This window comes from Aythya ferina (assembly GCF_964211825.1).
Source record: "Aythya ferina genome assembly, chromosome: 9".
NCBI classification, from domain to species: domain Eukaryota; kingdom Metazoa; phylum Chordata; class Aves; order Anseriformes; family Anatidae; genus Aythya; species Aythya ferina.
The window spans coordinates 8866924-8894891 of NC_140305.1; the positions used below are offsets into that span (position 1 = coordinate 8866924).

At 36.5% G+C, this 27968-nt stretch overlaps 1 protein-coding gene across 5 annotated transcripts in view; it reads right to left on the minus strand.

Annotated features, from left to right (window-relative positions):
* CLSTN2 (calsyntenin 2) overlaps positions 1-27968 on the minus strand; it is a 364533-nt gene that overhangs the window by 22784 nt on the left and 313781 nt on the right. For all 5 annotated transcript variants that reach the window (XM_084528721.1, XM_084528724.1, XM_084528725.1 and 2 more), the window contains 2 exons: positions 13815-13977; positions 2186-2352 (listed from right to left, as the gene is read on the minus strand). In XM_084528721.1, coding sequence (XP_084384847.1) covers positions 2186-2352; positions 13815-13977 — 330 coding nt within the window. The remainder of the gene's footprint in view (positions 1-2185; positions 2353-13814; positions 13978-27968) is intronic.

Genomic DNA, 27968 nt, shown 5'->3' on the forward strand with positions numbered 1-27968 from the left:
GTCTGAGCCATTTTTGTCTTTCTCATTAAAAAAGGCTAAAAATAGTGACGGTTTAGACAGTGTCTCTGAGAGCTGTTACAGATCTCTAAAAGTTAGCCTGCAGACAGAAAAAGCCCAACACTGCTGTGTCAGGAACTGTATTACAGCTACATTGCTCTTTCCTAGGTGGCTGAAAGGTGAAGCTTCATGTGTCCGAAGTGTCCAGCAGAAATGTCTCCCAGCATCAGTTTGCCAACATTTAATCAGGTAAGTGCCATGTAAATGGTCACACAGAAACTATCAGCTGTGCAACTGTGACACATGTCTGTGTGAGATCAGTTATTTTATTTTTGTCATGAGAAACTCTTTATTAATTTTCAGTTGAAGGTCAGGTGCTAACTGTTCCACTTTCATCTGAGCTTCTTTTTGTAAGCCCCAATAAGAAACCCTACCATTATCCATCTCTGACTGCTCCTTTTGTTTTTGCCTCCTGCTGTTACACAGACTGTTGATCTGTCTGAGAAGGTAGAAATGAAAGCAACTTTAAAGAATGATGTAACTTTAAAGAAATATTAATAAAATGAAAATGTTTTGAAGTTTGGTGGAAAACAGAAAAGGGGGGGGGGGGGGGGGGGGGACAATCCCTCATCTTAGTTTTTGCCACCCCATTGCTAGTACAGTAAGAAAACTGATCACCTGTGCTAGAGCAGCAGTGGGGGAGGTATAAAGGGTTTTTCCAAGCCCATGAAAAAAACAGATTACTCAAATACTGTCAAATTTCATCATGTGACAATAGGAGAGGTATTATGATGTTTTTAAATACCAAGCACCAATTATGCACTTCTTTAATTCACGTAAGACCCAGCAAAGAACTTACTGGTATTAATATACAAATTCCTAAAAACCCTAGCCACTCATTGTATGCATCATCCTTTTAAAACAGCTTTTACTCATAAGTGTGTAATTTTTCTAGGAGTGGCAACCATGTGAAGTTCGTAATAACGTCCTAGGTACGATAAAGATAAAGAAATAATTCAGGGGTATATGTAAAGGCTGGAGCTAATAAAGCCCCATAACTTTTCACTTTCAGTTTACATTTTTACCCTTGTTTTCAGAAACACCAGTTATACTATACCACAGTAATTTATCACCTAGACAGGTATCGAGTGTGTGTCAGGTCAGTCTCCTAAATGGTACAATGAAAAGGTTCAGCTAATAAAATGTAGTACGTGGCCCTTCCACTGCATAATCTAGCTCAAGTGCTGTAGCACCAACCTCCTCTCCCCTGAAAAACGTAACACCAAATATCCTGTGTTGTTTCGCAGACTACATAGTCTGCATACAAAGTATCTTCCCACTTATTTGAATCTGAAGATCAACTCATTTGGAAGATGGTATTGTAATTTGTGTACTAGGAAATAGCTTAACTGTGTGTTTACACTTAGGGCAGAAGAATACCTGTCATCTAATAAAAGTATCAGTGCAGAACAAGTTAAAATGCACTTCATGTAAGCATTCTAGAAGTTATACTGAAGATTCTGCAAGTGTATCCAAAAGAACAGAAGTTGTCTTTATGAATGCAAAGCAATCTGGTCACCCACTGTGTCTACTGAAACGGCATTTCCCTCTACATGTTGTTCTCCAGTCTTAGAAAAAGTGTTACAATAAAGATAGTCACATACATAACGTGGATGGATAATATTTGTAAGCAAATGTAAAATTTGAAGTTCTTGACTTTTTGTTGTCCAGTTTTCATGTCTCAAAACATTGTTTTCCTCTTGGAATACACTCAGAATTTTTCAGTCCTTCTGCATTGGGACTTCTTTCTGAGCTGCCTCTAGATGAAAGATACTCTACTCACATTTTCCATTGCTTTAAAGCAATTCAAAATTCAGTAATTCTTTGAAACAATGTCTGTTTCTGTAAAACTACCAAAATGAGCATGAGAACATGATCTGGCAATTCTTACAGACTGTGAAATATCAGCAGCAGCCTACGTTCTGAGAGTCTACCTTTGCAATATCAGAAACATTTTTCTTTGCAATGTCACAGCTCTTCTACCATTCCCCTTTTTCTTTGCATGACTTTATGGGAAATTACATTGCTTTTGGGAGCACATTTGTACTGTGTGTACTCTACCTTGGGCTCTCCACTTCATAAATCAGCTCTACATTTTTATCAAAGATGATGTCAGTTCATCCCTTACCTTTATTCCTTGGCCAAGACTCTCAAGTGAATTAATATCCAGACCTTCCTTGCAGGCCTGCAAACAGGAAATCACTTTCTGGCTCTCAATTTTGCCTGGGCGGATAGTTAGACTGGCTAGGCTGCCATGGAAATACTGAGCAAACCTGGGCTTGGTGACTTCACCTCCTGCAAGAAAGAGAATATAAAATGATTATTGATACCAATACACAAAACATGCACCTAATAATTCACTTTGTTTTAATGTATGTTTAAAGAGTTGAAACCCATTTTAGCCAAGTACTTTTGAAATTCCATTTATTGTAGTAAGTAGAATCACTTTGTGGGTTGTTGGATAGTAGCTAGTAGCAGCCTGCCTTTAAGATGATCATCAGTATTTTCCCAGTATTGTATTCATGTATTTACAAAGTTGTGATAAAATACTCTGAGATGAAAGATGAATTCCCAAATCTGTGTCCAAGGAAGCATTTACAAAAATGAATTGATGAGATTATTGGAGTGATCAAACATGATTAAAAAAAAAAAAAAGTTTAAGGTCTAATGTTTATGCAGAAACTGCACTTCCAAGTTTTCTACTGCAAAATTTCTTACACAGCTTTTTAATTTCTCCTCCAAAAACATACTACCTGACACTTAGATGTGCTAAGAGTCATGTAAGCAAACTGTCAGACTCTCTGCAAACTATTGTCTCTAAGGATATGGTATAAATTCATAGCAGTGACTCCACACAAAGACATACCTTGATGCTAAAAGGCGTATAGTACCTTACCCAAACCAGCTTACTAGGTGCTAGATCAGGTCCCATCAGTGTATATTGCATTAGTCCCTATAGCTGTATTCTATTCAGCCTCACCCTATGCAGATTCAAAGGAAGATTGATCTTTAGGAGTTGTCAATAAAATGTGATTATATACTGCCTGCACCAGTGATCATAACATCTAAATTACTCTTGGGATATTTAGTGATTTACTCATCCTCCTCTAGGAGAATTTTTTAGAGCTTGTCTTTCCTGCAAGTGCTAGCTGAATCAGTACGTGTGAATTACTGCCTGCCTTGCGTGAGAGGACCAAGAAAGCCACGCAACAGTGAAGCCAGGCAGACTAATGGGATTAGTAGCTGATAAGATGCTATAATTGGTAGATAACTCATCTCTACAGTGTTTGTAGCTTTAGTGTCAAATAACCTATGCATGTGGATACCATGCAAAACAGCTCAACCTTGAACTTTAACTTGGGAATGTGTGTGGAATGGGGTTAGGAGTAGGGGATAAAATGTCAAGTTCACTTTAGGTTGATGTTGCTACCTAAAAGCCTGAAAACCATCTCTTTTAGTCTGTATATTATAAGCACAATGACGAAGGCTCAAGTTATGTTATAGAGTAAGGAAAATCTGCACTGGTGTACTGAGAGAAAAGTAGATGTCTAGGCTTCTGTCCTTTTATGTTAACATTGCAGCACAAACTGCCTCTCTTTTTACCCCAAAGAAAGATCCTCAAAGAGAGATTATTCTTTTCTACTTTTTCATTCGTCCATTAATTATACAAAAAAAACTTTCTCGGGGCAGAATTTTGTAGAACTTTCATAGAAGCGTTCATGTCTGCAACAGCTGAAGTGCAGGATATGTTCATACTGTAATTTAGGCCTTTCTGATACTTACCCAAGACAATTATTTGGTAAATAGGTAGTGTACTACAGGGACATTAGATGTTGTTATATTTATGTATTTGCATTGACTTTAAAAGTATATATTGCTACTAATACAACAGCAATTTTTCTGAACTGAAAAAGGTAAGACAAATCGTTTTTGTTTGTTTGTTTGTTTTTGTTTTTTGTTTCTTGTTTTTTTTTTTTTGTTTGTTTTTTATAAAAGGAAGAAAAAAAAAAAGCCACCCTCTCCCTGAGAAGGAGACAAAAACAGATGAGACCTTACAGAAGAAGGGAATCACATTGTGCTTTGAAGCTTCGTATTCTCATCTACCTAACAGAATTCTGAAGACAGAAAATTCCAAGGCTAAAACACCAACACTAATCTTGGAGCTTTGAAATTCAGAAACCTGCAGTAAGTCTGCCAGCAGATCTTAATAGTTCTGACGAGACACAAAATGAGAATCAGTCTCAGATAAGCTAATGTATTTAAACATGAAACTAGCTCATTAAAACGTATGAAGGTATATACAAGAAGCTAGAACAAAGAATTAGGTGCTGTGGCTACGCTTGACAGTAGCAAGCAGTGTAAAACAGCTGAAGTGAGCCTATAGAGCAGCATGATTGGTACTTACAGCCATGTATAGAAATTTCATAGAGTCATAGAATAGCCCAAATTGGAAGGGACCCATAAGGATCATCAAGTCCAACTCCTGGCACTGCACAGGTCTACCCAAAAGTTCAGGTTTGGAATTTTTGGAAGTTGTTTCTTTACTGTAGACTAACTCTTCTCAGGTGCCATCAACAAAACATTTACTTGCCATTCAAACGTAATAGATGCATGGCTGGAGCACAAAGCCAGTTTAGCTTCATCTAGAAGGAATTCAGTTCATGTGCTCTGACACTGGTCCGCAGTGTGGACAACAGCAGCAGAGTGGGGATGACCAGGAGATTGTTAGAAGTGCAGTCCTGGTCCAAGCTGACACACTGATGTGGATGCACAAACACAGCAGCTCTGTAAGTGACTATCTTCAGTAGAAAAATAGCTGAGAGTAGCTACTGTCTTGTGTCAGTCAAGAAAATCTACAAAACTATGCCCACAGTTACAGCAGGGTGATTCAGGATGGAACAACTGCACCGTAACAACTGATAGCAGGGTCTGAAGGCACACTGGGGGATTATGATACAGGCTGTCCCCTAGACCCAAGACAAGAGCAGCTGTAGTTACCCATTTTTGAAAGTTGCCGTAGATATTCTAACCTCTTCTGAAGACAGAGGCTCCTCAAGCAATCCTCTCCATTGATCACAGCTCTTTATAGAGTTGAAAGTTTATTCCTAATAAGGAATGTGAGCTGTCAAAATATTACCCTTTTCCTTTGCCGGGCTAACCAAAACCTTTATGTCTTTCTACCTAAGACTGTAGACTCTGATCATCCTTATTGCTGTCCCTGGAACTCCTGATATTATCTGAAGTACAAATTACAGCCCTAGAGGTCTTATGAATGTTATGTCTGTCTTACATAGGACATCCCTGCTAATTCAGGACAGCATGAATACTAGCTTTCTCCACATGAATAAACAAGAGCAATTTTATATGCACACTTACTATCTGACACTTTATTAGAAAGAATAGACTGCCAAATAAGTGTTCCATAAGCACCTTTTGCCAGAGTTAAAGACAAAATGATATACCTGCCAATTTTATCCTCTAAGGTGAACAGAAGTCATATCTGATTCTTATCACAGTGCTTGCAATTGTAGTGTGTAGACAATTGCATATACTTCTGCCTCAGCATTTCAGAATCTTCTCAGATCAATGGGTATGTTAGCTTGTTGATGTATTTCAATAGCCAGTAATTACTGGATTGTAAATGGACAAAGTCTGATGCCATAAAAGTGGGAAGCAAAAAAACGAAACTGTCAGTAAAACTGAAGAGATAGCCTAAAGCCAATCTGCTTCATTCCTGTACACCAGCTTTGATAAAAGGGATTATGGGGACAATAGTTCTCCATTCTCAAAAAAGATTGAGGAACAAAAAAAATGTTAGAATAAATTGAAAATCCTCAGCAACTGACTGTTTTACTTCTGTCTGTATCAGTGTTTTATTCATGCTTGGTTCTCCTACATTACCAAGTTTGCATGCCATTTTTCATTCTGCTTCAGCAGCCTAATATTCTTCATGTATGTGGCCTCAGCTTCTCAGTATGTTCAAATTTAGCCCAGGATGGCAAATCTCCAAGTCCTAGCCCCTCTAAAATTCTTATTTCCCAAAATTACAAGTGTGTAAGGATGTTTAATCTGGTATGAGAATGATAATTCTGTAGCACATTAAAGGACAGCGTACTTACAGCTAGTGCTAGAAGTAGCAACTTTTTTTACAGAATATTATCCAAATCCTTCTAAATACTGATGTTTTCAAGTATCATCCCTTGATCCTGAGCATGATACACTTCATGCCTATGCGGCTCCACAGGCAGCTGACAGGCAGCGCAGATGCACTGCCCTCACTGGGCAGGAGGAAGGCTGAGCTGCGCTCAGAGAACAAAGTGGTGCTCTGGTAATGGTGATCCTGAGGTAATCCAAGTGTCCTAAATTTGTTTCTCTTTCCTAACGTTCTGGTGCAGTAAAAGCTACAGTGTTTTGCAACACAGCATCTACAAGTTTCTACCCAGAGGTCAGCCCATCCTGTTAACCTAGATTGTCTCAGCAAGTTTTATGGGATTTTTTTGCTCTCAGAGTCTTTTTGTCATTTCTTATCAGTCCCATACAGCTCAATCAAACAAAAACACCATAAAGATGTTACAGTAGTATCAAGACCTTCATCATAAGAGAATATAAAACTTTACTCCTCAACTCCATTACATGTTGTGTTTCACTCAGCTCTATGTTTATTGATTATTATGGATTAATATGCTGTGAGTATTAATTCTTGGGGGGATAACTTAAGTAAGTTAAGACTTACTTAAGTGAATAATGCGAAAGATAAAGGAAAACGTAACCTTCCTTACAGTCAGCTGGGGGTTAGGTTGATGTCTGCAACACATGAAAGGCTAAAATAACCTTTTAGAGCAACATTACTTATTCTCATTATAGCCACTGAATTACAAATCTCAGCTGCTGTTTTTTCCCCTTCCTTCAATCACCATTACAGCTGTGATGAAACACAGGCCACAGTGTTATTCAAATCTGAGTGATAAAACTGTGCATTACTTTTTCACCTGACCGAGCACTCCCAAAGTTTGGCAGATCCAGATGGATGAATGTTGGCTTTTTGGCGTTAATTCAGTCCTCGTAATGGGAAGATGGTGTCAACAGACTGTGGGAGGCATCCAGAGGAACTGTCAATGTATATAATTATTCACTATAATGCTGCTCACTGCTTAGTCACTGTCAAAGTGGTTTGCATCACATTTCTCAGTTGCTAAAATAATAGCTATCTTCTAGAATGGGATTCTTCTTGTTCTGTGCTGGATGAAATCTCTTCCGCCTTTAATTAAATTAATGCAGGGAAAGCAGGGCAGCTCTGGCACTGGGGCAGAGGAATCCATCCCACCAGAACTTTGCTTGGGGTCACCCTGACAGAGTCTGAGTTAGTTTCCTTTTCTGCTAAGTGTGACTGTGGGGGTGACCAGGGAGAGCACACAATGACACCAGGACACACAGTAGAAGAAGGTCAGAGAAGTAGAGAAGGGTCTTCTGGTCTCCCCACTAGACAAAACCATTATAGAAGCCGATTGGGTTATGGTTCCAAGAAAGAGACAGCTTAGACATAAACCAGGCACTGGGCTTAGAACAGGCTGGAACAGGACATACAAGTCAGAGGAGGACACATGCAGCAGAAAAGGCTGTGCCTACACGGTAGCCCTCAGTGGGGAGTGATCAAGCTGCCAATGAAAGCAAGACTTCACAGTGTTACTGTATTTTGCATATTCCTTAACAGTCACAAGCACAGGTACAACTGGTGCTTGAAATTTCAAACATAAATAGACCAAATGTAGAAATAACCCACTAAATTTCAGATGAATATGTTGTAGATGCCTGTCCTACCTGTGTGCTGATCAGTTGGGATGATGCCCTTACACATGGAGCAAAACAAATGCTTCCAACATACACTTCACCTTGTCCTTAAAATCTCTCAGTAAGTCATAATTCTGGGGGTTCCTGTCATCTAGCAAACACCTTCTGATCCCAGCCACAAGGATGTTCTATTATATATGACACTGGAGAGTTCAGGAGAAACTGAAGAACTTGAAGAACTCCCAGGGTTCCAGGCTTCAGATTTCAGCATTAAGGTACAATCATTAATGAAGTACAGGTTATTTTCATTAATCTTTTTTTTTTTTTTTTTTTAATTTAATTTTGTGTTGATAAAAAGTGGGACTGAATTTGATTACCATTGAATTTCACAGTGATGTTGCTTTGCCACTGGAGATGAAAAGGGCTGTTTTCATTCACATAACAATCTCCAATACACAGTCATGCCTTTCAATCAAAAATGAGTCACTTTATTAAGCTCACAGATCTTCTTTTAGGCCTTTCTGCCCTACCTTAATAATGAGCAAGTAATTACCAAGGCAGTCTAAGCACATGAGGTTTTCACTGGAAACGATGAATCAAGAGAATTTCCAACTGCAATGTGATTCTTCTAAGATATTATAGACTCTGGTTATACTGAGCCAGATAATTAAGGAATGATTGATTATTCAGGGTCCCAACAGAAAGACTGAAGTGAATCAGGGAGCTGCTGCAAGACAGTCTGGCTCTGAATGCCTCAGGTCCAAGTCCCAGAATTTATCCCATCTCCTTATTAACAACAGTTTAGGGAGCTGGATTTAACTCTCTGTCAAGCAGATTTGCTGTTAAACAGGAGAAACCTAACATAGATTTCAGGCAAGACATAGTTACAGACTCAAGTTTTTATACTCCCTGAGCTTCTTAGTACAAACACACACACACACATATTGTAGGTTTTTTGGTTTGTTTCTTTTGCTTTTTAATAAAATTCAGCTAGAAATTACCCAGAAGATTATTGATCAAACCTGGCCCTATTTGTCTGCCTCTGCTCTTGGTAGACATCATAACCTGATGACCTTAAACAGACAGCTTTAGGCTTTAAAGCATTATGTGAAATAGGACAAGTACAGAGAATGCTAAAGGCTACCTGCTCTTAAGTATGCATATGCTAATTTTCTATATCCAATATGTCTATAGATCAAAAGCTTTGTTTAACTTGTGCTATTTAAGATAATTTCTCTGAAGATAAGAAAAGCAATCCACCCTTCTAAAATAACCTTTCACATATGTTTGTAGTTCTGCAATAGCCAAAGTCCCAGTGAAGTTTTTGATGAGAAGAAGAGCAATAGAGAGAAAGAATATTGCTGTACTAACAAGCAGTAGTATACAGACATTCAGTCACATTATGTTGAAATCTACCTAGATGGTCTTGCATTAATTTGTCTGCTTGTCTCATTCCAGTGATGCCCTGGTTTCGTGCAGCCTACGCCAACCCCCAAGGCAGCATCCACCGGGATTATGCTATGCAGTAGGGAGTAATCTCTATCTGCAGAACATCTTAATTCTGGGGGACGTGCAACACTGAGTGACACAGACTGCTGCTGCAGTGCCCACAGCGTGGCCCTCAGTGTTCTGATCCCTCTCCAACTTCGAATTCTTACCACACCTCTCGTCTTTAATAGTAAGTAGGTTCTCTGACTGCAACTTCGTGATTGGTATGTCAACAGAGTGTTTAGAAGATAAGGTTATTCCACAGGAGTATTTAATAAAAATTTGGTTTCCAGCATAGATTAAGGAAAGAGGAAAATGAGAATACAAAACAAAAACAAACAAACAAAAAACAAACCAGAAATTGCTTAGAAACCAGAAGATGCAATAGCTTTCTGCTACATTCATGATAACAGAGTTTCCCTGTTAACAGGCTTCTTCTAAAGATCTTCCCCTGCACATTGTGGCTGGCGTAAATTAATTGCAGTGTGAAGCCCTCCAGCACTCCACAATGGCTGGCATTATTAGAAATAATGACTTAACATGACTTACAGTCACGGTAAGCTACAGTATAACCTTCTGACAAGTCACTAACTTGTGTCACAGCTTTCCTGACAGGATTTTGGGAATGCTACATTTAAAAACAAACAAACAAACAAACAAAACAAAACAAAACAAAAAAAACACACTGTGGGAGGGAAAAGGTATGAACTTAAGACCTTATCTTTTCAAAGAATCTTAGAAGAAATCTGTTTGCAGTAGGTGGTACAAAAAAAGATTAGACTACCAAATCATGTAATTTGCTGCCTTTTTCTGACTGCCTTTGCCGCTGAATGATTAGTAACAAAAGGATCAGAGTGAGACCATATAAACCTTGGTTTAGTGGAGTTTTCTTACTCTCTAAAAGGGTTCATTTACTATGTTCTCAGATAAACTGAATCAAAAATAATGAACTTAGAGGCGAAGTTACTAGAGTAAGATCCTGGAAAGTGCAGTTTGAGGAAAAGCTAACCTTAAACTGTTTGTTCGCATTGCTTAGAAGAATGAAACAGAATTGCAAATGCTAAAAGGGTGAATAAGAACAATTTGGTGGTCAGTGACCAAGTCTGATTCTGTTCTTGATCTGATGTGGATTTGTTTTGGGTGACCTGAGGAAAATTCTCCTACCCACTTGATGCAGCATTTCATTCTTGTATAGTAAGAATAACTATAATTCCTTGCTCCAGAACTGTTACCTCTTCACTGTTTGGAAAGTTGTCAAGAATCTAGAGCTAGAAGACCTGATTTATGGGCAAAGCATTATTTTTTATTGCTACAGTAGAAGAGTTTTATGTGGACAGGGCTTCTCTGTCATGGAAAGTACATTCTGATGGCCAGATTAACAATTAATTAATCAAACGTATTGTCTCTAATATGTACATCCAATACGTGTGTCACAACGTCACAGTTGTCCCAGTCATCACAGGCCATACATGACACCCTAGTCTCAGCAGCCCGGAAGGACTCATCAGCCACAGACCTTGGTGCAGTAGCATAGTATGGGCAGCAGAACTAAATTCCTATTTTAACATAACAACAACACCCGTCCAAACCCTCACACAACTCTAATTACATTAAAAAAAAAAAAAAAAAAAAAGAAGATAGAAATCTCATGTATTTTGCTATACTTTTCATACAACATTGTACAATAGTAACTGCTGTACTATTGCTACAACTGCTAATATATTTTTTGTCTTCCTCCAGACACCACAGCATATAATGCATATAGAATCTGTTCAGAAAGGCCAGCAATTTCACATGCATCAAGTTTGGTTGTATGATTTTTTAAGCTGTTAAAATTGGATACTAATTTTTATGTTGGCCTTGGTATGTTTTGACATTTCAGTGGTTTATTTGTCTGTCTGTTTAAGGATTCTCTTAATTCATTGTTATTTAAATATGGCTAAGTGAAGAAATACAGGTGCCAACTGTTTATTTTGAAAGCTCTCTTTGAGTGCATTTGCTGAAGTGCCATACTCTGCCCTTCTGAGGCGCCCTGAAACAAGAGCAGAAGGTGAGCCTTGAGGAGGTTTCTGTGATCCAGATTGACCATGTCTGCTTCAATATCCCTTCAGGGAGGTAGTTATGAGAAGCAGGGCTGGGTTCAGAGTCACTGCCAGGGTCGCACACTTCCCTCATGTTCCCTTCCGTGTCTCTTTTATTCTTGGAAGCACACTTAAAAGAAGTCAATTTTGTCCTTTAAATACCCTTGAGAAGAGAGTAATTTTACCTCAAGTTTTATTTTACCATTAGAAACAGAACAGCACTTTGGACCTAAAAAACCCCATCTACTTCAAAGTTGCACCCTTGACAATCATCTGTGAGACCACTGATCTGAACAAGAAAGTCCTTTTAAAGAAGATAAAATTAAGTCAAATCCTCAGCCTTTGGTATCTGCAGCAGAAGCTGTTAAGATCTATCAGGATACAAAAAGGCCTAACCTAAGTAACAGGTGTACCAGCAGTCCACAGCACTCGTCCCCACACTCAGTTCACTAAGAGCCCAGTTTGCTTAGCTCTGTAGCAGTATTATTTTTTTTCCCATCCTAGTATCACTGAAATTACAGCTCAGAAGTCTCCAGCTTGGGTCACACATACTATGTATTAAATGGACAGAAGCCACACCATTTAGCCTAAAGATAACCCTTTAACTCCCACCCCCAAATTAACTACCCCCACAAACGTAGAACAGTATCAAGCATGAACTACACAAAATTAAAAACAGGGAGATTTTTGCTAGACATTGTAACAGAACCCTAAATTAGTGTGGTAGCTCTGCCTAGATCTTCCCCTGTAAATTAACTCAAAAAAAAAAAAAAAAAAAAAAAAAAGAAGAAAAAAGCAAAGTCTTTTAAATTATGAAAAAGGAAGATTTGGTGAGAATAACATTTAGAATACCTAATTTTAAGGAGAGAAAAATTCATATTGATAATGTCAAAACAAAATGCAAAAAGATTTTTGTACCGCTTTCCTCTTGCCCGCTGTGTCATTAAAGCTGGAATCTAGCCACCAGGGCTGCTTTTAGTTAAGTCAGTGACTTTCTAGGTTGCATTAGACTTTAGCCAGTTCCTGACAGATCCCAGGAAAGTTCTATTCTATCTTCTTTAAAGTCCTGTTCTCAGATTTTTCAGCCAAAAAGAAACTTCATGTAAATTGTGTTGGTGTCTGTCAACTATTTGTCCCAGTTAACTGTTGTCTAAAACCAAGTTCTGTTTTGTGAACTGTTTGGTAGGTGTTTCACCCCGTATTTCTAGCTCAAAAATGGAGTAAAACTGCCTTAGCACCTTGGAATAAAATGTATTCTGTTACATATTCAACATTAATGGAACATTCCAATAGACAAAGTTCATCCTTCAGAGATGGAAGCCTGCAAATACCAGTTAGGCAAGATCAGTGGATCAGTGTATATTTGTACAAATGTATAGGATTGGTGTCATGCTGATTAGCTAGCTATCATAATACTTATCTGAGTGATCAATATTTATCAAATCTTGGTTTTAGGACTAGTGTAGCTTTATTCTGCACATTGTCATTGAAGTAAAGACTGGATCTTTACCCCCAGGGTTTTCATAATCCAACAGCTGAACTTGCTTCTAATATTATTTACACTGAATAGCTCTGTCATAGATAAAATCTCCAAATTTTGCTAATAAAACATTGTAAGTGAGCAGAGATCAAACTAGCAATCAAGGTAACAAGATGAGAGAATGAGAACCAACATTAAAGAGTGGGGAAGAAATCTATACGAAAGCATTTTTTCCTAATTGTAGCTTGCTTCACTTCATAATTTGCTGTTGTCTTAAGTGAAAACAAGACAGCATAAACAGAGATCAACATGGAAGGGTAAGGAAGAGAACTCCATGTGAGCAGATGAGCAGAAAGAGGACTGCTTCATGTATAAAGCAGAGAACACAAAACAAACATACAAACAAACAAACAAAAAAAACAGCTGCCAGTCAGATAAAGACAAGACAAAAGAATGAGAAGAGAGGTATTACAAACGCAGAAAACAGGGAAAATTAATACTTAAGTTAAGGCCCATACAAGTATGGCTTTGGGGATGTGACTTCTGGCTTTACTTGAAAGGAGGAGATAGGTGGAGTTGTAGGAGGAGATTAAGTTCTTTAGAGTAATATTTAGATAGTTTGCTTAAAGTTGAAGACCAAGGGAAGTAATTAAAAATAGTGAAGAGAAAGATAAAGAAAATAGTCTTTCACATTAAATATACAAAATGGATTCAATACTTCTTTAGAAGATGGAAATGCAAAGCCTGCTAATGTCCTATCCATTTTATCCTTGGACTTGATTAGTTATTAACTCTGAATTTACTTCTGTTTTCATACCACAAACCTTTTAGTAACTGATTTACTATACAAGCAGTGAGACAAACTAAGCTCATTGTTCTTAATTCAAAATTATACTATCTGCTATCTGCTGACACGTTACCTTGCCAACAAGCACCAATTGTCAGCTGCATGGCTATGTGTGAAGGGTGGATGGGCCAATCGTTGGTCACAAGATAAGGCTCATATGTTGTTCCATCCATATATAACGTAACAACGGGAAACTCAACATTGACAACATAGTAATGCCATTCTTTATCACAAATCTGAAAGACAGAATGCAAGAGAAAAGATTACTTAGCACTTACTGTCTGGTGACTAATGTCATATCCCATACTCTTAAAATTGCATTGTTTCCAAATTTCACTCATGGGAAAAAAAAGCTATTGCAATTTATATATCATTAAAATTAATGAAAGTGTGAAACAATGGTGATACTTACGTTATACATGAACAATATATTTGATAAATAGAGGCATTTTAACACACATTTCTCAAGAACAAGGCATGGATGAAACAGAAAAATCAGACAATTCAGTACTTGTTCTGTATTTTCACATTTATTAATACATAAAATTAGTTTCCCAGTGTCTTTATTGACATTTAAGAACACAAAATTGCAGGTACTTGGGATGTTTTAGCAGTTACTGGGGATCCTTGTTAGCTTCAAATTAAGGAAATACATAGAACTTAGACATTATATTGTATTATCAATGGTTTGATTCAATTGCCATTATTAAGTATTAGTATTTAGAAAGTCCTGTTCAGTGCATCAGGACCTTCACTGTACTAGCAGGATTTCTGTTGTGCTCTGTACACACATACACATGAACTTAGTTCAAGTAGTCTGTCTTCTTGATTTGGGCAGACAACCCAAATCTTCTCCATGGTTCCTGTTTTATTTAGTCTGAAGCTTTTCCCCAGGTATTCTGCAAAATGAGGACCTATATGGTTTCGCTTATCTACATCAGTATTGAAAAGCAACATTCACAGTTACACTGTATTTTCAAGGTGAGAGTATCAGTGTCCAATTCACATGATTTTCTGAGCTAGATAACCAGAGATTACTGTGAGATTGTCAAATTCTGTTTTAGTTCAAAAATGTAGCTAGCTGAATCAGTGTCTCTGAAGACAGAAGTCTAGTGTGTAAATACCACTTCCTGCCCAATTCTTTTTTTCCTTTCTTGTATCTTTCAGATTTAAAAGTTCAAAGAAATAAATCACAGCAAATTGGTAGGATGGGGAATGTTTTTAAAAATAAGGCAATAGATACATACAGTCATCCTACTTTCAATTCTGCAGAGATCCTTGTTTTGATGTATTAAGAAACTGAAGTGCTTGAATGCAGATATCCTTGCTGTTTCATAAAGGCAAGCAGAAAAGTGACGTTTAAGCATAACACTGTCCTTGGCCAGGTTAAGTGCTATCTGCTGCAATATCTGCCCTTTGAAATCAAAAGCTAATGTTTTGTTCCAGAAGACATTTCAACAAGAACTTAATCACTTTTATTTCAAGCGGATACATTTATTACTGCAGACATCACAGCTCCACAGCAAGAGATAAATGCAGTAAAGGGGCTGCTAGAGTCTTCCTGTTGTAAGCAGTAGACAGCACAAATGTTTTCTGAAGGTTAAATGAACTGAAACCAAAATTGAAAGTAAATAAATTGGAAGACTGAAAACTTTATTGAACAAACAGCAATCACGAATACTATTATGCAGTCCTCCCTTCCAAGGAAAAACAGCTTGCCAAGTTTCCTGACCTGATCATTAGACTGTGATGCGTCATAGCCCCATGTGTCAGACATTTTATATAAAACAAAATGAATGATGTGCCTGAGTTTGAGAGAACTTGTGTGATAAAAACTACAGGGGTTGATATTTCACATTTTTCAGACAACTGTCTCAGAGCATTTCTTTTTGCAACCCTTAACTGCATCAGTTGGAATGTCCCAACTGTTACATGACAGTGAGCAATCCTCACATTTAACCAAAGCAAGAGCACTACTGTGGCATCAACAAACATTCTGGGGCATCATATACATGGACGCGTGGTAACATGTAGCTAGTTTGATTGCTCTAGTGACTGACCAATATGGCAGTAACATTTTTCTGAAGAAAATGCTGTCTGGAAACACAAGATTACATAATCACCACAATTCAAGAGTTCAGCAACTGGTCTCCAGTGCTTCCAGGAAAAATGCAGGTGTCCAGCTGCAGATTTCCACAGCTGACAAACTACTAACTGACTTTATTTTTTCTGGTACATCCTAAAACGTAAGATACATCAATTCTAAACAGTTTGTTAAAGTCCTCAAAGTATCGCTTGTATGTTTTTCCTTAAATTTCAACACATAGATACAGCATTTTTAGGGGAATTTAGGCACTTAAAATCTCAGCTTGGTAAAATCTCAGCTTACTGAGATTTCAAAAGCACACAAACCCTTTAGGTTCTTAATTCTATCAAGAATTAAGCTGTCTCTTGAGACAGCTTAGGTACTCTGACACAAGTACATACCAACAGACTGCCTTTAAGAATCTGTACAGAGTCCTGATGTAAAATCAAATATTCTACAAGGTGGCAATAGAATTATTTAAAAACTCTGGAATACTTCCCAGCCACTCAGTAGGAGTATTTCATGCCTGGCCATTTCACAGGCAACAAAATAATGAAATAAATAATTGCAGAGTGGAATTTGTTTAGCTGTCATTTCAGACACCTTCTTCACCTTGTTAACATAGGAAGCCAATTTGTCCCTTGCCTACATGCATTCCACGCTGGCAACAGAATGTAATTATTGTGGTGAAACCATGAAAATAAAAAGATAAAATATACTAGTTTGGCAAATACATAAATTGTAATCATGTAAAGTAAGAACTTTATTAAAAAATCTAATTTATAAAGCTATCTTAATGGGATAAAATTGCTGATGAGCAAGCTTAGCTTTCAAAGATTGCTGGATCACTAAGCTGGTATAATCACTTTATCATGTCAGTCTACCTCTGAAATATATTAATCAAATCACAGTGAATTAACCAGTTTGAAGTCTCAGTGATCACTACAAGTCATTACATGGGAATATGTTTTCAGGAAATAGATGCAATATAGTCTATGAAGTAAGTTTCTCTAGACATGAAAGCTCTTATCTTCTGAAGAAGAATTTTCTGGTTTAGATTGGAATGGTTAGGAATTGATTGAAATCAGTGTTTTGGTTTGAGAAGCATACAGGAATTAGAAAGAGGCTTCCTTGATCTGCAAAACATCTTTTATGGCTTTGTACATAAGGGCCAGACATGCACACATGAGAACATGTCCTGTACAGCTTGCGGTCCTGGGCTGTCCTCATTGACCTGTTTGGCTAGATACACAGACAACCCACACTTCAAGAGGTGCCCCAGTGCTTCAGTTCAGCAGCAAACAGCCATTCATATTTGCAAACCTCTGATTAACTTCCTAAATGATCCTTACATTTTAGCCAGTTACGTTCAGCAGACAACTGAGTTGGCCTCACAAACAGCTCTGCACGTCTTGTCAGTGCTACTCAGTGCATATTTTGGGTCTATCCCTTCAGAGCTGAGAAAGCAGTTATTAATTCCATTACTTCCATCAAATGCATACGTCTTTTTCAAGTTTATACTACTTTCAATCCTTTTTTAACAAAAATATGTTTTATATTTATACCAGCTTTGATAAGGAGAATACAGGAATTTGTGCATTTATTTAAGACTGGCTACTCCCACAGACTTCACAAAATGGAATTTCTAGTATGGAGGTAATTGTAACTATACAACATTATTGCAAATACTCTTCCAAACTAGCTTTATGTTTTTGGAGAAGCTAGATGGAGGTAGAGGCAGAACAAACTTTGGATAAGCAAGGCCTCTTGGAAAACTTGCTATCCCCTACCGCACAGTGTTATTTCCTTTATTCCACTCTCACTTACCTAGTGCCAGCTTCCAAATACTTTTCTGTTTATTGCTAAATACTAACGTGAGCTGGGAGGGAAACAGAACTGTTTAGCAAAACAGATTTTTAAAAATCTTTACTAGAAATAAACCATCCAAAATCATAAATTCTCTGTGGAGAAAAATCCTAAATTACTTGTTTACATCAATTATGATATTTCACTGTAAACGTGCTTTAGACTTAAATGAGAAATGTAAAACAAACACACGCACACACACAAAAGGTGAAGGGACTAACTAACACTTTCATTTAAAAATGCAGAAATACTTTGAACCTAGCAGGAGCACTATCCCATCTTTTCTTTCATTGTGATCAGCATAGTTGTAAACTCTTTGAGTTTGACTAAGTTTAACTAATTTGTGTTCTCTGAAAGAATTTTCCCTTTCAAGTATTTGCAAACAGCAATGGAGGAATTTAACCTCTAGGTAACTTCCTCGTTCTTAGGTGTCTGTGACACTGTCCTCCGATCTGGCTTTCAATTATTTTTCTTTCCCCTTACTCTTACTTTCAGTATTTTATCTTTTCACCTACTGCCTTGAGTCTATTATATAGTGCCTTAAATATTGATATCAAAACAAAACAAAATCAATACCTTTGGAGTTTTTTGATTTTGCCGTATATTCCCCCTTTGTTTTGTTTTTGCTAAAATATGTTGCTAAAAACCGGTCAGCTAACTGGTTCAGGCTCTTTCACCTACTCTCATGCAAATTGTGCTTAATTCCAGTCTTAATAACCAATTCAAATGTAAATAGTTGCACACCAGAAGAACCTATCTAGTATATTCTGCAAAAGCAAATCCTAAACTAGGTCGAACTATTGGCAGTGTTGTGATGGTGCCCATGCCCAAGGGTGGAATGCCAATGGAAATGGTAATGGCGCTAGTGCATCTCCTCAGAGGAGCACTCAGCTGTACAGCTGGGATGAAATAGAGACTGACCGCTGACAGTATTTCTGTGCTAAAAACTTGAAAATAAGGTGGTTAGTTAAGAACAGTGTAGTAGTCATTGCAAACAGCTGGGCTGGTGAGATCAGTTTGAGATCTGCTTTTATTTCCATCAAAAACTGGAGATGTTTTAAATGTGCAGCACAGAGCTTAACTTCTCAAAAGTGAATAAAAGATACACACAGAAATTGAAAAGGTGCTAAATTCTCCTCCTCACTTTTCCTTATTATGGATAAATTCTATAGATGATTTCCATTAAATTTTGGATGCATTAATTCACTTCTACAACTGTATTTTTATCAACAGAGATTACTTATATTGAAAGAAGAATGTGCATTGTTGTTTCTTCAACCTATCTTTATATAATATAAATTATCCTGCCTGAATCAATGCACATCTGCTGGAGTGTCACTCCAGGAGTTACTGGCCTTTTAGGACTGTAAATGTCTCTAAGACCATGGAAGACTTCACTAGCAGACTGTTCTTCATCACAGATAAATTCTGTGTCCTTTCAATAAAACTATTTTCTGTAGTAGATTTCAGTTAGTAAAACATTTTATTTAGGCCACTCTATAATCAAGAATATAGTGGAGAAGGCTTATTATATTCATTTATAGCAAAAACCTTAACACTGGAATTGTTTCCTTATTTGCAAGCATGTCACTATAGATTAATTGGAGGTCATCATTGTGAAAATTTGTAAACATGCAGAGACAACTGAGGCTCTGCATTTTTATCTCATTTCACTTGAAGAGACAACAAATGCAGGGAACCTCCCTTTGATCTCATGCTTAAAGGCTTTAGCAATATCCACTCAGTTACAGCACCCAGATCAAACCCTCTGCCCTGTTCTGAAAGCAGCCCCACGCTTTGTGAATCTGCTTCAAAGCAGGGCACCCCTTACAATGGTTCAGAATACAGAACACAGATGATATCTGAATGGGGATATATGGTTATTATTTTGTGTTTAAAAAGAAATACCACACTTTTCTTTCAATCTCCAAAATAATCCTAAGACTGCTTTTTAAAATTACAAATTTTGCCTTTCATCTTTTTTGTTGGTGACACAAAATAGACATTTAAACGGTTCCAATCTATTTAGATAGAAACAAGATCACATTTTTATAGTACTGAGCAGAAAGCACTGTACTGAATACAAACAGGGAGCTCGAAGCACCTCTCGCAAGGATTTACGGAGTACTGCTATTATAAGAAAGAAAGCCTGAAAGCGAAAAATAAGCTATTAATTTGGAAATGTTGCAGTGGAATTCCAGTAAAAGCTAAAATGTTACATGTATTTTAATGTTGTTCCCTCCTCCCCCCCCCAAAAAAAAAACAAACAAAAAAAACCACAACAACAACAACAAAACAAACAAAAAACACCGTTGTACATTAACATCATTAACATTTGCCAATGAAAATAAAATTTTGTAAGAACTATAAGCAGTTATGCACAAGGTTAGTGAGTTTTGCATGAAGGCAGGCCAAAGGCGAGCTTTCTCCTGTCTCACTCTGGGGTTTATAGCTTTGTCTCTGATGAATGGGAATTTAAAAGACGTTGTTGAATGTGCTTTTAACTGGTACTTTAGAAACTCATCTAGAATCTTAATTGGTTTGCTATTATGAGTTCTCATCCAGAAATTTCTACTATTAAGGCATGCTTGTTATATAATACATATATTTTGGGGCATTGCTTTTCTATTATTCTGCTGCTGTCTTGATACGTCTTTGCCTTAAATTCAATAGCAGAGCTACCTGCAAAAGCTGATTAAGTAATATGGGGAAATAAGTTACACAGTCAACTTAACTCTTTTCTATTGCCTATAAGAACCTTATGATTTCTTTGTGTGCTTGTTGCTGTTGTTACTGTTTGTTTGTTCTATTATTCCACCACCACCACCAAAGGATACACTGCTAAAAACATCCTGTTGCAGATTGTAAGTATGCAGTTCAGTATGCAGATATTCAGTATTCAGGATGTGCTTACTTCACTGAATACCTGGGTTACACAGTGCATTTTTGCTTTGTAATATAATGACCAAAATATATTTCTGCTGTGAATATGCAGGCTTTATAGTCAAAATTTACTTTTGTGAGAATCAACAGATACGCACTTCAAGTTGGCTTTGTCCTACAGTATAATCTGCCAGTTTATTCATTTTGGGGAAGAGCTATTGAGAATGAACAAAAGCTAAGTGCAAACACAGATTAATCAAATTCATCCAGTAATATAAATTGTTATGTCTTGTAGTATTATTTATTCTATCCCAGTAATAGGCTCTTTGCATTAGCACTTATCTGCCTGTTCTCCCTCTGCCTTTACATTTTAATATCCAGATATTTGCCACGTGTTGGCTTTATTTAATCTAAGAACTGCTGAACTGAAAAGGATTTATGCATTTGAGGAAATGGGTCAGCATATTCTTGACCACTAAGTGGAGCTGTTCAGATTGCAAATCTGTCCCTAAGAAATCCACAACTTCTTCACGAATTTTTAAATAAAACTCTACAATATTATTATGGGCTGGATTTTTTTTTTATTATTATTATTATTTTACTTATTTATTTTGATCATCTCTTTGGGTTTCCCATTCTCCATTAATTTTTTAGCAGGTCTTTCACATTACACTTCTTTCAGTCTGCCAAATCAATATGCCCTGCCTCTGAGCTGGCAATAGCTACAGTAGTTAAGGCACAATAGAAGTAAAGTACACTGTATGTGGGAAAAGAAGGAATCAATATACTCCCATGAGTTAAATTAACGGGTGATAGATTGCAAAGCAGCATCCCAATTGACGAAGTCAGTGGTTTTTTTTTTTTTTTTTTTTTTTTTGTGTGTGTGTTTTTTTTTAATAAACAATAATAATAATTATTATTATTTTCCATAAGAATACTGTTGTAGACTTATCCTCCACATAAAACTTGCAGTTTGAATCCTGGCTTGTATAGCACTGCTCCACTTTGATCACAGTATCACTGAGTAAGTTGCGAGACTCTGACAGCTGGTGGCAGGCAGTGAAGGAAAATCAACAACAACAACAACAAAACAGGTTGCTTTGCTCTGGACCAGTGCTTTTATGCCTATGAGACTAGAGCATCTCTACCAGTTGTTAGCAGTGCTGGTTGGTACATGGAGTAATTTGTACTCTGTGAGGAAGCTTTTCTATAGCTATTATCTGTATTGGAAGTTGGATTTCTCTAATACATAAACTGATCTTATGTAAGCTTCAAATATGAGCGAACTTGGAAAATGAAATAAACTTTCTTCTATATGTGTTTTAAATGTATGGCTTAAAACTAGCTTTCAGAGACCTTAATACAACATATCTCCTGATATTTGTATTTTAGTGCCATGTAATTCTGAAATTGTAAAGTAATACATACAACCAGTCCTAGAATAAGGACTGAACATTGTACAATTTAATCCCTTCTTTCTGGAACCTCAACTAAGTGTAAGAGGAATACTAGTGACAGAAAGCAGCCAAAGAGAGACTACTCTGCTCCTAATAACTCTTAAGCAAGTTATTGCTTCATCACAGGACTTTCAGTGAGGAAACGGGAATTCAGCTTGTATTCCCTACCTTGGTTGCATGTGTAAAAGGAAGAGAAACCTCCTGAAGTTATATTAAGGTGAGCATGAGCCACAGGAATTCTAAAGGCTCTGTTGACAGCAGAGCAAGTCTGAGCTCCTACATGTCACCAAAGCCACATGCCCATAGAGAGACAATCTGAAAACCTGACCACAATGGCCCTAAAATTTTCTCATATGTCACTACTAATTGACATCTTATTTAGGAAGCTAAGCAAAGCAGAAAACATCTTCCATGATCGCATATTTTGAAAAAAGAGGAACTAAAGGTGAAGGGGAAGCACTTTGCCCTTATCATCTCACTAATTGGAAAGATAATGTGGTTTAATGTTGATTGTAAAAAATGAAATTTTGCATAGCTTATGAAACAATTATTTCAATATAAACTATTCAGTGCAAAGTACTGAGTATAAAACTAATGGACTTTCTGATGTACCTAGTTCAAGTAAATGCTATATGCACATAAGTACCTATCTAATCACTCACTTTCCAGACTGGTATTTTAAACTGTTTACTCACTGTCTGGCACATGCTTTTTCTTCTGCTTAATGTTTATAAAATGTAGACATTTACTTTCTCTTAAAACAAGTTTTCACAGATGGTGTAGGAAACAACCCTAAGTTTTGTCTGCTATCCTTAAGAAAATATTAGTAGATCATGTTATTAGAATACCTTGAGTTCTGGTATTTATTATGCAGTGTGATTTGACATGCCAAACAGTAAAGTCTGGATGCCCATTATATCATTTAGAAAATATGGTACCATCTTTTAACATTTTTTTCTTCTTGAGAACTACCTCAGGAATTGCTAACTCAAAACTAAATTCCAAAGCAATTTGAGATGAAACTTTTTCATGGTGAGGGTGACAGAGCACTGGAACAGGCTGCCCAGGGGGGTTGTAGAGTTTCCTTCTCTGGAGACACTCAAAACCCACCTGGACACATTCCTGTGTGACCTGATCTAGGTGTTCCTGCTCTGGCAGGGGGATTGGACTAGATGATCTTTCAAGGTCCCTTCCAATCCCTAACATTCTGTGATTGTGTGAAAGCCAATTCTCAAAAATACAGTTATGTAACATGCTTGTCAAGTATTCCTCTTTATAGTTACTGTTGTTCACATTGGAAATGCCTTGTTGCATATTATCTGAAATGCCTGTAGTGACAAATAAAAGTAAGACCTTTTTCTTGGCTCTTTTCCCTCCATGTACGTTCGAATGAATGGAGAAGGAAGAGCATGCACTTAAAAGGTGAGTCTGTATTTAGTACCAGACTTACAGCTGTAAGACGTGTTTTGATCTTTGATTTTCCTGAGATAAAAAGCTGAATCTAGCAGAACTTCGAAGTGTAGTTTATTTTGAGGTTGACTGAAACAGCAAATATCTTTCATCTCAAAGAAGGGGATGAATAAAAACACTGCAGACACTCTGTGGCAACTGAGGCAAGTGTTTTATTACTGTGATTAAGTTTTAATCTGAATTGTGTATCATCCTCAATTTAAAAGAGCCAAGCATGTAGATCTGACTCCGAGTTTCCCAACATTTATTATTTGGTCTTGTCTAAACTACCTGCCCTGTGTGCTAAAGAGGGGATGTTAATTGTAACATTGACCTCTTTGCTAGATAGATTCTCGGAGTCTCTATTGTGCTGCTGGTGTTCTGCCAGGCTAAGTAGATCACTGTCTTTCATCACTGTATTCTGTGCCCTCTTCAGTAATCAAAATATCCACTGTTACTGCACTGTTTAATGAAGCCAACTTATTCCAACTATATATGACACTTGAGTCATCTGGAAACAAACCTTCAGGGTATAAAAACTGAGGAATTAAAATGGAATTAAAAGATTGAATGGTAAGACTTAATTTACTGAAGAATAAGAAAATAAAAGGCATCTCACAGCTTCTCATTTTACAGTCTGCTGATAGAATCTCATATGATATCATTGCTGGCCCTTTCCCATGAGAAAGCATTCCATTTTGAAATAGATCTGATTATTTACTTGGATAGGTCCTTCTCCTGTCTTACTCTCAAAAGAGACTAGAGTACTCTGTACCATACCTAAAGACTTCTACATTAATGTAAGCTGAGAGGTGAATGGTTGGAAAGGATAAGTTAAAAACTGTTCAGTAGTTCCATACTTCCAATAATAATATAGGAAAATTATAAATACGTATGTATGTGTAATATATATATAAATATGCTAAGGTATACATACACACAGACTTTTTATTATTACTATTATTACAACCAAGAGTCAAATAAATTTAAAAACAAGCTTGCAGAACAGTTATGGATTTCCAGTATTTTCAAATAAGAAGATAATATTATTGCTGTAATGTCAACATGGTATAATCACTGAGATGAATAAACCCTGAACAGCTCATAAAATCAATGAGAATATTTCCTTAGACCCCTTTGCAGCATCCTACCAGTAATCAGTATCATTCTAGTTATAAAGACTTCAGGGTACTTTCACAGCATGTATCAGAACAGATCAATTTCAAAACTGTTAAAATAATTTAAAAAATAATAAATAAATAAATAAATAAAAATAATCCAAGGATATACAAAAAAAGAAGTGATCCACTGTGCATCTGAAGATACACAAAAAGCTTTCTCAAAATAATATTATTAACAACTGAGTTACACTGAAATTGAAAATTATTGCAGTGAAACATAACTAACAGAACTCTCAATTGTCAACTATAATATTAAATATAATTATTATTGATATTTTTTCAGTTACATAATAACAAAGTCTTGGTAGTTAACATAAAGTGAAGTAATTTGTGTAAGTAGATCCCATAAGAAATAATCACAGGATTATGAAATAACTTATTATTTCTCACTGATAACTAACTTTTCCTGGTCATTAAACATCGTCTCTCTAAGCCCCCTGCCCTCAAGAAAGTAAACATTGGGAATTGTATTGAAACCTAGTGTTTTGAATCAGGCCACCCCTCGTTCCGGTCAGTCTAGGCTGGTGGGGTCTTTGAATGAGAGGACGTAGTGAGTGCAGCTGAAGTGGCACCCTGTTTCAGAAGCGATACTCCTTACTTGTTGGGCTGTCAGAAATCATTTCCCGGTGAAGGAGGCAAGACTGATTTCAACATAAGTTATTAAGCCACAATGTGAGTAGATCAATTAAATAAGCATTTAGCAACTTCTCTGGTGTTTAAATAAATTTTAAAAAGGATTTCATGTTGGTTGGTCTTTGTTCTTCTAATACCCATTACTTTTGATAGCTTCACTGAATACTAACTCAGACTGGTAGAGTTATTTTCCTTCTTTCCTTTTTATTTTATTTCCATTTTTTCTAATAATCTAATTTTTTAATAATCAATGAACAAAAGGCAGAAGAGTACCTGGATGTAAGTGGGCTGTGAGGTCAAACAGCACTCAGCAGTCCAGCTGTTTGTCTCTGCCAGACATTTGTGCATTTCTGTGTTCATTCTACATGGAAAAAGTTTCCACATCAAAATAAAACATAAAATGGTAGGAAATTAAAACAAAAGAATCTACGGTAAATACCCCAAATTCACTCTGCACATCAGTATCACAACAAGCTCTGAGTTCAAAGTCAACTTTGTAGCTGATTTATGCATGCTGGCTTTTCCTTCAAAATAGTTTTCCAAATATTATACAGCAAATATTTGAGATTTAGAATATAGTTGAGGTTTTATGTCTGATGCTCCTATTATCACAAAACTGTAAATCTCAAAAGAACTACTCAAAATTTGTCAATAAATCACTAGCTGAATGATTCCGTACCTCTTACAATCCCGTGTCCTTAATAAACCATTTTTTTTCATTTTTTTTTTAGGAATACTCGTGAATATTTTTGAATTGTATATTCATTCATCAACAAAGCGGGAAACTAAAAGGTGAGTACACTGTATGTCTACTGGTGTATACTGGAAGTAGATAAACTGTTGTCCACACCTAAAGTAGATAATTTCTTTACATACTCAACTATAGTTGAGCTTTATATGCTAAACGATGCCATGACTGATTATGACCAGTTATGTTTTTATTTTTTTTATCAGGATGGTATTTTTGACCTAGATACTTTATAATTCGTTCTCTCCAGTTTTTATGGATCATAAAAATAAGTACACAAGCTACAAGCTACTTGGGGCTAGAGGAAATGACAATGATTTAATTTACCTAATCTAGGTGTTAAATTTGGGTGTGAATTTTAACTGTCTTCACTTCATAAAACAGCTATCTGCTTCCAAAACATTTTCTAATTTAAAGGGAGACAGTTACACTGACAAACTTTTTAAGGTGCTCCGAGATATAGCAGTGAATAAGATGTTTACTGATATTTACTTCCAGACCATACCAACATTCTACACAAGATACTTTCACATATAAAACAATAAATAAAACTTTCAGGTATGATGCAAAGAACTTTGCTTCTGAAATGCAGCATGGTCACCATCAGCATGGATTTGTCCTTTGAAATCTACTGCTGCAGAGAGCAGGAAAAGAATGGGAAGAAAGAGGCATTATACACCCCACCATGAAATGCTGCAGATTGTCGGGCTCAATTAAATACTTCTTTGGTCCTATCACGGTTGGAAACTGTTTCTTTCCAAATGGAAAGAGCAATCAATATTCTGAGATGAATGCACTTCCTACCTAATAATGAAACATGGCAACATTTTGTTTTTTAAAGATCAAGTTGAATCAAAACCTTATTTAACTGAATATGAAGAATGATAATAACAATCACCATCACCACCCTGACAAAACAAACACAACAATAACAAAAAAGCAAGCAAACAGAACAAAAAAAAAAAAAAAAAAAAAAAAAAAAAAAAAAAAAAAAAGAAGAGCCTAGCCAGAATAAATATTGCAAGCTTAATTTTCTTTCTCTAACTTTTAAGGGCTTTTATAGTATTTTAATTTATTTATATCCCAGATATAACATTATGATTTGTCGGAATGAATTTTCTGTTAAACATCTCTTAAATTCAAATTATAGAAAATACTATAAATGTTACACATTCTACATACATTTATGTGTGTCTATATATATGATCAGAGATAGAAGAAATGCAAAGATTTAGGGAAATAATGTATTTGAGAATTATTCACAAATTTCACATATTACAACTTAACACATAAGAGTAATGTTAAGGAAAAAAAATGAAAACCAGCAGATCCTTTGACCTCCTACTTAACTGAAAAAGCCCAAATCTCTCATTTGTTTCCTAGTCTGAAATCTGGACTCTGACTGAAGTTATTTGATTGAAGCTTTCAAATTATTTTTTTAATTCTAATTCCTTTACAAAGCATGAAGCTGTTTTGTTTCCAAAAGGCACACATTGTGATCATGAATACATCAATGAGAAGTGACCAAATAGATTTGGGATAACTTATTTGTGTACATGGAGGCCCAAAATGTGCTAGACTTGCATTCTTGCATTATTAATGTGTTCTTTTAAAACCTGATGTATAAGCAAAATCAAACACAAGCTTGGGACTTTTGAGCAAACTGTCTTTCAAGATAGTTGAAACAAGCCTTTGCTCTTTGAGTTTATTCCAACCTGAAGGCAGCACATGTCAATTCTGCTGTTTCACTTGTGAGGCCCTATCTTCGAATCTGCCTGGAATGTAAACCTTCCATGATCCCTGGGATCTGCCTTCCTCTCAGCTGATACATGCAGGGATTCTGCCTGCTAGATATTTCTATTAATAGATTTATAGTGAACTTTTTTTTTATTTTTTTAATCTTTTTTGGGGGTTCAGTAGTATG